This window comes from Pezoporus wallicus, unplaced genomic scaffold (assembly GCF_028554395.1).
Source record: "Pezoporus wallicus isolate ANWC-B61680 ecotype Strahan unplaced genomic scaffold, APGP_CSIRO_Pwel_v1 contig_8057, whole genome shotgun sequence".
In the NCBI taxonomy this organism is placed as follows: Eukaryota; Metazoa; Chordata; class Aves; order Psittaciformes; family Psittacidae; genus Pezoporus; species Pezoporus wallicus.
In genome coordinates, this window is record NW_026637044.1 from 186,420 (window position 1) to 196,743 (window position 10,324).

General features: G+C 61.4%; 1 protein-coding gene across 1 annotated transcript; it reads left to right on the forward strand.

The window, feature by feature from the left end:
- The first annotated feature begins 1,525 nt into the window (after positions 1-1,525).
- On the forward strand, positions 1,526-3,964 carry LOC130595801 (oocyte zinc finger protein XlCOF26). Its single transcript, XM_057402819.1, has 3 exons — positions 1,526-1,630; positions 2,332-3,136; positions 3,745-3,964. Exons 2-3 carry the CDS (start codon positions 2,346-2,348, stop codon positions 3,749-3,751), a joined length of 798 nt encoding a protein of 265 aa, XP_057258802.1. The 5' UTR covers positions 1,526-1,630; positions 2,332-2,345; the 3' UTR covers positions 3,752-3,964.
- Positions 3,965-10,324: the final 6,360 nt, after the last annotated feature.

The following is a 10,324-nucleotide window of genomic DNA, read 5'->3' on the forward strand; positions in this document are numbered from 1 at the left end:
CCTTCCTCTGCCAGAATCACCTTGTGGCCGAGGTCCAGGACCAGCACTGGGGCTGGTGTTCCTTCCTGCTGCTGTGGGCTCCAGGTGAAGTCCTTCAGGGCCACCAGCGCTTTGGGACTGAGCAGGGGCAGGAGGGCTCTGGTTTGGCATCACTTTGGGCTTCATTACCACTAGTGTCCACTGATGACCCCTCCAGGGAGGGAGATACCTTTGCTGGAGAATCACCAGCCCTGGCATGTTGCTTGCCATGCTCTGGGAGGGCCATGGCATGGAGGTGGCCTTCCACCATCCCCCTGCCAGTGCTCAGGGACCAACGTCCCCTTTCCTGTCCCCCAGCAACGCCACCTCCACTGGACCAGGGATGACACCAGCTCAGTGGCTCCACAGCCAGCCCTCAGCTCCAGTGCTCATGGCCTCAGCCCCCTTGGGAAGGGGACAGGTCTCCCCTCACCTTCTGGGCAGCCCCCAGCTCCTGGCACCGGCAGGCACAAACACAGCTGGTGTTTTGGCATCACCAGGCCCCAGCGCAGCAGGTCCAGACAACAGCGATAGCAATCTCTGCCGACGGGCGTCCCGGCTGAGCGCGCTGCTGAGCCCTGGCAAGCTGCAGCCTGCAGAGAGCTCCTGCACCAGGCCCAGCACCTCCACCGTGCCCCATGGCTGCCAAACCTCTGCATGACAGCCCAGTCTGGAGCTGCCTGTGGCACCACAAGCTCCACTCTGTGCTATAGCACCTACTGCTGTCACCGCCAGTGACAGTGTGACAGTGGCATGGATGGCTTTGTGTCACATCTGCTCTGCTCCACCAGAACACCCCCCTGTGTTCCCAGGATCACTGGTGCTCTCATTCCATGGTGCTCTCATTCATTGCTGGGGGTATGTTGGGCCCCTGGTCCCACTGGCCCAGCACACACAAGCCTGTCCTGATCTGGGAGAAGCCTCGGCACTGCCAGCACATCCTGGTCCTGAATCCAGCTGCGATGGCCACGCCATGTGCCAGATGAAGGTCCCTGGTGGTGGTGGCACCCAGGACCCAACCAGCACGAGGGGCTCCTCCCAGTGCAAACAGCCCCGAAACAGCTCAGAGCCGTGTGCTTGGCACCCCGTGGCCACCGTGTGCCACCGGCCCGGCTGGAGACACCCGGGTCCCACCCCGGGGTGGGATGGAGGAGGTGACAGGGGCACAGGGGCAGGACCTGGGGACTTCTCTCCGCTGTCCTGCGGCACAGCCGCCCCCAGTGCTGACTGCTGTGCTGAGGACCCTCCGGCTCTCCCGGTCCCACCAGACTCGCTCGGGCGGCAGGGCTGGTTCCTCTGGTTTTGGGGTGATTTGGGACAATTCCTGGGCTCGGAGGATCGGGGTGGGGGGAGGGGAGGAACAACACATACACATTGCTACGGGGCAGGAGCAACGCGTGGTGTGGGGGTGTCCCCTCACAGAGTCGGAGTCGTGCCGGGCCCTCCCCGGAGGCGTACGATGCTGCTGGTCCTCGCTCCGCCGCCCCCCGCCCTCCCCGGGCGGAGCCGCCGCAAGGCCGGGGTGACGGGCGCGGGCGGGCGCCGGTGCGTCAGCTAGGCGGGAGGGGCCGGGCGGGGCCGGCGGGACGCGGCGCGGCAGCGGCTCGGGCAGGTCAGCGCCAGGGGGCCACGCTGCGGGCAAGGGGGGACCGGGGAGCCCCAGGGAGGGGAGGGAGAAGCGGGGCCAGGGACACCCTCTGCGTCCTGGAAGGGACCGGCCCCGCGGCGGCCCCGGCCCAGCCTCACTGGTGCAGGAACCATCACGGACACACGCGGGACCCGCCAGGTCAGGATGCGCCGGGGGAGACGAGGGCCGGGGCTGGGACCGGGACCGGGACCGCAACCAACTGCCGGGGCGGGCCCACCGCAGGGATGGGCGGCTCGGGCGGGTTCGGCGGCGCTCGGCTGGGCTGGGTTCGGCCGGGTTCGGCTGCACTCGGCTCAGCTCGGCCGGGTTCGGCTCTGCTCGGCCCGGCTCGGGCGAGTTCGGCTGATTTCGGCTCGGCCCGGCCCGGCCCGGCCGGCGCACTGCGGCGGCTCCTGGTCGGTTCGCGGCCCCTGTCTCCCCGGTGCCGGGTTTGAAGCGCCCGCCCCCTCCAGCCGGGTCCGGCCCCTCCAGTCAAAGCCCTCCGGCCCCCGGAGAGCTGCCTCAGCCTGCCGCAGGGCTCGGCCTACCCCGCGGTCCCGCTCCAGCCGAGGCCGGGCCCTGTCACCTTCTTCCTCAGGGCTCCTCACACCGGGCTGCCACAGCCCCGCACCGGGGCATTAGGGCCAGCGGCCGGAGCTGCAGCCCTCCCTGTCTGCACTCTCCAGGGCAGCGGGTGCCCATGACGGATCTGGCGTCGCCGGCGGGTGAGAAGCCCTTCGCCTTCCCGGGGGGCGAGGAGGGCCTGGGCGACGAGAAGGCGCTGGTGATCCACAGCCAAGCGGAGGAGGAGGTGGAGAAGGAGTTCAAGTGCATCCTCTGCGGGGAATGCTTCGGCCAGCAGCCCAGCCTCGCCCGGCACCAGAAGCACCACGCCGGGGAGCGCGCCTTCATCTGTGCCGAGTGCGGCAAAGCCTTCAGCCTCAAGCACAACCTCATCATCCACCAGCGCATCCACACTGGGGAGCGTCCCTACCAGTGCGGCGTGTGCCAGAAGAGCTTCAGCCTCAAGCAGAACCTGCTCACCCACCAGCGCATCCACAGCGGCGAGAAGCCCTTCTCCTGCCAGCGCTGCGGGAAGTGCTTCCGTGAGCAGCGCTTCCTCCTCAACCATCAGCGCACCCACGCCGAAGACCGGCCTGGCACCACTGCCGCCGAGGTCCAGCCCGGCAGCAGCTGCTCGCCGCAGCCATATGAGGCAGCCACCGGTGGCCCGTTTGCCTGTGCCCGCTGCGGGAAGGGCTTCAGCTGCAGGAGCAGCCTGGCCACGCACCAGCGCAGCCACGGTGCCGAGCGGCCCTTCGCCTGCCCCGACTGTGGCAAGGCCTTCAGCCAGAAGGGCTCCCTGAGGATCCACCGGCGCACCCACGCTGCCAGGACACCCTTCTCCTGCACCCAGTGCGGCCAGAGCTTTGCCCAGGAGGTTGACCTCACCGCGCACCAGTGTGCCCCTAGGGCTGAGGCCGCCCTCACGTGAGCCCCCTCCCTCCCGGCGTGTCCCCCTGCAGCCGATTCCCCTCCTGAGGCCTGTGGGAGCACTGGCACTCCGCTCACACTCCCTTCTGCAGCAGGGAATTCTGTCCCAGTGGGAGTTGGGGGGCACTAGACTCTCCCCAGGGTTTGGGGGCCTGTGACGGTCCTGTCAGCAGACACAGGAGCCGCTGGCACGCCTGCTTGGGGCTGCACATGCAGCCCTGCCTGGTGTGTCAGTGGGTCAGCAGCCGCAGGTTGGCCGTGGAACCACCCGGCCATGCTCCTTGCCCATTTCCCACCCCTTGTCCTTCTGCTGGGGTTTTCCTGCTGACAGGCACAAGGCTGGTGCTGTCAGCACCCGGAGCCTCAGCCCTCCTGTCCTTGAGCAGTCCACGTGGTTCACCAGAAGCCCTTCCTCCCTTCCCCATTGCCACAGCTTAACTTCCCCCAGCCATGGAGGAGGAGGAGGGAGGTTTCCACAGGGCATTCCCCAGGGTCCCCCTGCCCTACCCTGCCTGGCGTGGCTGGTGGTGACCCCGCTCACCACCCACAGCACAGGTGTGCCAGGTGCCGGCGCGGGGTAACCTCTGCTGTGCTTGCTCGCCCAGGGAATGACGGCGGCGAGTGCCAGCGCGGAGCCGGATCTCAGCAGCCGCCAGCTGCATCCCTGTGCCGTGCTATGCCGGGAAGGAGCTGCAGCACCGCGTTGCCGCGGGTGTGAAAAAGAGGAGGAGGAGGAGGAGGAGGAAGAGGAGGCTCGTCCCGGCTGCGCCGAGAGCCTCCAGTGAGGCAGAAAGCACGCAAAATAAAAATGAAATCAAACACAAAGCCCGAGGGTGGAGGCTGCTTCCCCACTGGCAGCAGCGCAGCACGAAGGAGGGGCTGCACCGAGGCAGGGCCCCGGCCCCAGCAGCGCTGAGGCCCCGGTGTGGTGCTGGTGGTGAGGAGCTGAAGGATGACCTGGAAGCATCTGGGAGCACCAGGCCAGGAAGGTGCGGGGCTGGGGCACTGGGAGAACCGCGGGCATGCGGATGGTGGGAAGGCTCCTCTCTGGAGATGTGCTGACACCAAACAGCATCGGAGTTTGACTGGGAGCCTGGCTGGGAGATGGGAAAATTGCACTTCACTGCTGTGCTGGGCACAGGTGGCTGCAGGTGGGGATCGGTGCATGGCACAGCTCCGGCTCCCCGTGGTAGCAGTGTCCCAGTCCTGCTAGTGATGCCATCGCCGGCGGGATGCTCCATGTGGGTCACAACCAGCTGGAGCAGCAGAACTGCCTTTTCCAAACCCAAGGATGTTTCCCCCCAGGATGTGTCACCCTCCACAGGGACATCTCGGCGCCGGCCGGGCTCAGCCGCGGTGGCTGTGGGTTGCCGGCCGGCGCCGTGCTGCCCATGAGCTTCCCCTCGGCTCCAGCACCTCCACCATGAAGCAAAGCCCCGTGAGGTGCCTGCACAGGCCCCCCCCGCGCTGCCCCGTCCCCCCGCTGCTTCCTGTGCTGCTGCCAGTACTTTGATATGTATCATGACATGAATTAAAGCCTGGAACCCCCGTCTCCATCTCACTGGGAGCCCAATGGGTCCACGTGCCCCAGTCAGCCCGGCCCCAGGGTGGGCATGAGGAGGAAGCTCCTTGATGAGGGCACCGGTGTGCCCAGATCTGCACCACTGTGCATGGCACTGGTTCCACAGAGCTCCTTCCTTTCTGGCACAGGTTTGGGGGGGTTCTCTCTCTTGGGTGGAAATTTGCACCATGTGGGGCCCCAGCAGGGTTTGTTCCCCTGTGTCCCCAAGTCCCAATGTCCCCACGTCCCAGGTCCTGATGTCCCTGACACCCGTGATGTCCCAGTGTACTGTGTCCCAGTGGCTTCAGGTTCCTAATGCTCTGTGTCCTGATACTCCCAACACACAGTGTCCCCATGTCCCCATTGCCCCGGCCCTTCTGCTCCGTGTGCTGACACTGTGTGTTGCAGCTGTGCTCCAGGAAGTTGGTAGCCGGTACTGGGGCTGTTGGGTACCAGAATCAAGCAGGGATGGGGTCAGCATGTCTTGGCACCTTGGAGCAGCTGGACACAGCCTCATCCCAGCAACCGGTGGGGGGCGGGGAGGCACAGAGAAGTGGGATGTGAGCTGTGGATGGGAATGGGGAACGTCCCCAGCAGCAGAAGTCACAAACACCTGAGACCCAGGGAGGTTTCAGGGAAAACACCAGTGTCACAGGACAAACACCTCCCCTGGCAGTGGGTGGCGTGGGTAAGGTTTCCTTTCCCCCGCTTCAATTCCAGTAACAGGGTGAAGCTCAGCCTCTTCCCCATTCTGGTGCTGTTCGGTGCTTTTGGTGCAGCTGGCCGAGGCAACCCCATCCTGACAGGCTCCTGTCACAGGTGGCTGGAAGTCCCTGGAGGCAGGGAAAGCCCAGGACATGTGAGAGCTGGTTATCCCGGCGCACCAGTGCTGCTGGAGGGGAACTGGGTCCCCTGAGGAGATACCAGCCTGGCAGAGCTGCACTGGAGTACCACAGCCCCAAGGGGCTGCAGAGCTCCCACAGCAGCACTGCTCATACCAGGGATGTTCCAGACCCCCTTCCCATGGGGAAGTTGGGCCAGGCAGACCCATGGGAGCACTATCATGGGCTGCTGGTTCCAGCCATCCTGCTTTGTGTGGACCCAAATGGCTCCCAAAGCAAAGGTGGGGGCCTGGGAGCAGCAGCTCACCCATGCAGGCTCCAGGGCATGGTGCTGAGCATCCCTCAGGGCAGCATCCCAGAGCAGCCCCACTGGGATAAGGCTCAGATGACAGCGCGGCTGTGGTGGATTCAGCCTGGGAGCTGCTGCAGCCTGTGCTGGGCCACGGTTGTGGCTGTAGCTGCAGCATGACACAGGCACCAACAGCAGCATGCACAGGTAACGGGAGTGATCCAGGGCTCCAGAACATAGAATCCCAGACTGGTTTGGGTTGGAAGGGACCTTAAAGCTCATCCAGTTCCAACCCCCTGCCACAGGCAGGGACACCTTCCACTAGACCAGGTTGCTCCAAGCCCTGTCCAACCTGGCCTTGAACACTGCCAGGGATGGGGCAGCCACAGCTTCTCTGGGCAACCTGTGCCATGGCCTCACCACCCTCACAGGGAAGAACTTCTTCCTCAGATCTCATCTCAATCTCCCTTCTGTCAGTTTAAAGCCATTCCCCCTTGTCCTGTCCCTTCCTGCCCTTGTCAAAAGCCCCTCTCCAGCTTTCTTGTTGGCCCTTTTAGGCACTGGAAGCTGCTCTAAGGTGTCCCCAGAACCTTCTCTTCTCCAGGCTGAACAAGCCCAGCTCTCTCAGCCTGTCCCCATAACAGAGGTGCTTCAGTCCTCAGAGCATCTTTGTGGCCTCCTCTGGACTCGCTCCAACAGCTCCACATCCCTCGTGTGCTGGAGCCCCAGAGCTAGATGCAGGACTGTGGGGGGGGGGGGTCTCACCAGAGTGGAGCAGAGTAGAAGGGGAGAATCCCCTCCCTCAGCCTGCTGGTCACACTGCTGGTGATGCAGCCCAGGACATGGTTGGTTTCTGGGCTGCAAGCGCACACTGTTGAGTCATGGGGAGCTTCTCATGGAGCAACACCCCCAGGTCCTTCTCCTCAGGGCTGCTCTCCTCAATCCAGTCTCCCCCAGCCTGTATTTGAGCTTGGGATTGCCCCGACCCATGTTCAGGACCTTGCACATGGCCTTGTTGAACCTCATGAGGTTGGCACTGTCCCACCTCTGCAGCCTGTCCAGGTTCCTCTGGATCCCATCCCTTCCCTCCAGTTTGTTGACTGCACCACACAGCTCAGTGCCGTCAGCAAACTTGCTGAGGGTGCTCAGTCCCAGGGTCCATGTCAGTGACACAGCTGTTGAACAGTGCCAGCCCCATGGCACAGGGTATGTGGCAACCACCAGCTCCCTGTCTGCTTGTGCAGGAAGGCACCGGAGCTGGGGAGGGTCTCCTGGGGGACACTCCAGGGACATGGTGCAGGCAGCACTGTGGCACCAACAGGAGTCATGTACGTCTGCTTGTGTCCGTTGCAGCCATGGATGTCCAGCATGGAGGGGGCTGGGGATGAGCCTCCTCCTGGTTGGGAAGAGTGGGGCAGGGAAAGGCACCACTGAGACCAACCTCATCAGGGAACACCTGTTCAAGTCCAAGCTTGCAATCAAGCCAGTGATAATGGGCTGGTGGCAGAGACATCATGGTCATTGACATGGCCAGTATTTCTGACCTGTGGCTGCCCCATCCCTGGCAGTGTTCAAGGCCAGGTTGGATGGGGCTTGGAGCAACCTGGTCTAGTGGAAGGTGTCCCTGCCCCTGGCTGGGGGTTGGAACTGGATGGGCTTTAAGGTCCCTTCCAACCCAACCAGTCTGGGATCCTGTGCAGATTAATTTCTCATGTTACTGGTGTGCACATCCCCTCTCGGCCTGGCAGTGGGCAGCATTTAGTCTCCATCAGGTGAGGAGAGGATCTCCTGCAGCCTCGTCTTCTCAATCTTGAATAGCCCCAACTCTCCCAGCTTTTCCCCATGTAGGAATGAGGCCTGAGGCCATGAGATATGTGATGAAGAGATTAACAGCAACAACCTGACAGGGGTGATCGGGTGAAGGCTGGGCGGCCCTTCATGCTGCCTTAGCCAGGTGGAAGGTGCTAAGGATATTTCATGGCTCTCTTCCAGCCTTGTGCAAGACCCACAGCCCTTGAGCAGCCTTATCTACTCTCTTATCCCTCATCTACAGATAATAAATACACCAAAGGGAGAAAATGGCTGCCACCCACACCACCTATGAGGGCAGCAAAGGTAAATTGAGTCTCACCTCCATGTCTCTCAAAGTATAAATCAGGCATTTGAGCTCTCCCATGGCAGAGGATGAGAACATGATCCCACTCTGCAGGCAGCTCCATGGGTTGCTCCTCTCTCCTCCCCAAAGCACTGATGCCTCTTGGGTACAGCTTGAGCCTCTGACTATGTCGGATGACACCTGGGTGGAACCGAGCTTCATGAAACACCAGCTGGTTTGTTTTTCCATAGGAGCTCAATTACTCATTGCCCAGCTCTGGATTTGAGTGCTAATGCAGGAAGTGGATTTATCAACAGCAATTCCCAACCCGTGTTTTTGTCCCTTCAACAGACCCGTTATCCCTGAATCCGTAACCATGGAAGTTCCTGTTAAACATGACTGGATGTAGAGTGTTGGATTGGTTATAACCAAGAATGAAGCTGAGCTGCCCCCAGCCCCTGTCACCTCTGAGGATGGGCTGGAACACAACAGGGGCAACTTGCTGGCAAATTTCTACACTCTTAATGTGACACCCCATCTGTCAGACACTTAGATTTCCTGATTGGATTTGCTGGACCCACTCTAGTGTTTCCATGCCTGCTGGGCACACGGAGCACTCTGCTCCAGGGCCATGTGCTGCCCTCCAGCCCAGGGGGTCCTCATGTACTTACAACATATTTCCAAGACAAACTGTAAACTAAACCACCCCAAACCCAGCACACCTGACCTGGTACGATCCCACTGTGGTGCCAAGTGCAGCCCAGGCACCATGATTAATCGCAGCTGCCAGCACTCCTTGAGAAGCGACCCAATGCTTATCCTGTGTGATGAGACAAGAGGGATGGTTTGGAAGGAACCAAGATGGGAAAAGCCCTCCTCTGCCAGGCCACCAGGTTCAGGCCAGAGCAGGACCTGCCCTGGGCATGGTGTCAGGACCAGTCACCCTTCCCCTGCTGCTGGTGTCCATGAGGAAGCTGCCGCCGGTCTCAGGGGCAGGGGAATTTTGTGTCACCCTGATGAAAGTTCCCAGTGGCTCAGCAGGAAACCAGCCCAGGGGCTGATGCCTCTGACAGAGGTCCCGCAGACTGGGTACCCCATGGAGGTACATAGCTCCAGGCACCACAAGTGCCGAAGCTCAGGGCAGGCAAAGAGAAAGACCTCAACCTTGGCTTCTGCACAAAGGGCAGCTCCATTTAGACTGGAACTACTCTACCCTCTCCTCCCCTGCCCTCCCCTACGCTGTCCTACGCTACCCGACCCTACTCTATCCTACCCTACTCTATCCTACCCTACCCTACCCTAATCTACCCTACCCTAGTCTATCCTACCCTGCTCTACCCTACCCTATCCTACTCTACCCTACCTGGATCTATCCTACTCTACCCTGCCCTACTCTACCCTGCCCTACTCTATCCTACTGTGCTCTATCCTACACTACCCTGCCCTACCCTACTGTACCCCAGCCTACCCTACTCTATCCAGACCTACCCTACCCTGCCCTACCATACCCTACCCTACTGTACCCTAGCCTACCCAACCCTACCCTACTCTACCCTGACCTACCCTACCATACCCTGCCCTACTGTACTCTACCCTACCCCAATCTACTGTACACTACTCTACTCTACCTACCCTACCATACTCTACCCTACCCTGCTGTACCCTACACTACCCTGCCCTACCCTACCCTACCCTATCCTACTTACCCTACCTTGCTCTACCTTACACTACCCTGCCCTACACTACTCTAGGCTACCCTACTCTGCCCTACTCTACCCTACACTTCCCTACCCTACCCTACTCCAGTCTACCCTACCCAACCCTACTCTCCCCTACCCTACCCGGTCTTAACCTACGCTGCCCTACCATACTCTACCCTACCATACTCCACCCTAGCCTACTCTACCCTACCCTACCCTATCCTACTCTACCCTGACCTACCCTACCCTACTCTACTGCACTCTACACTACCCTACCCTACTCTACCCCACCCTACCCTACTCTACTGCACTCTACACTACCCTACCCTACTCTACCCCACCCTACCCTGCCCTACCGAACCGTACCCTGCCTTAACCTACCTTGCCTTACCCTACCCTACCCTGCCCTACCCTACATTTCCTTACCCTACACTACTCTACCCTACCTACCCTGCCCTACCCTGCCTTAACCTACCTTGCCGTACCCTACCCTACCCTGCTCTACCTACCCTGCCCTACCCTACACTTACTTACCCTACACTACCCTACTCTAACCTACTCTGCCCTACCCTACTCTACCCAACCCTGCCCTACCCTACCCTGTCCTACTCTACCCTACTCCACTCTATCCTACCCTGCTCTACCCTACCCTATCCTATTCTACCCTACCCAGATCTACCCTACCCCACCCTGTCCTA

What these genes read in the sequence shown, in the direction of transcription:
- LOC130595801 (XM_057402819.1), top strand. Translation starts at nt 2,346, where the DNA reads ATGACGGATCTGGCGTCGCCGGCGGGTGAGAAGCCCTTCGCCTTCCCG.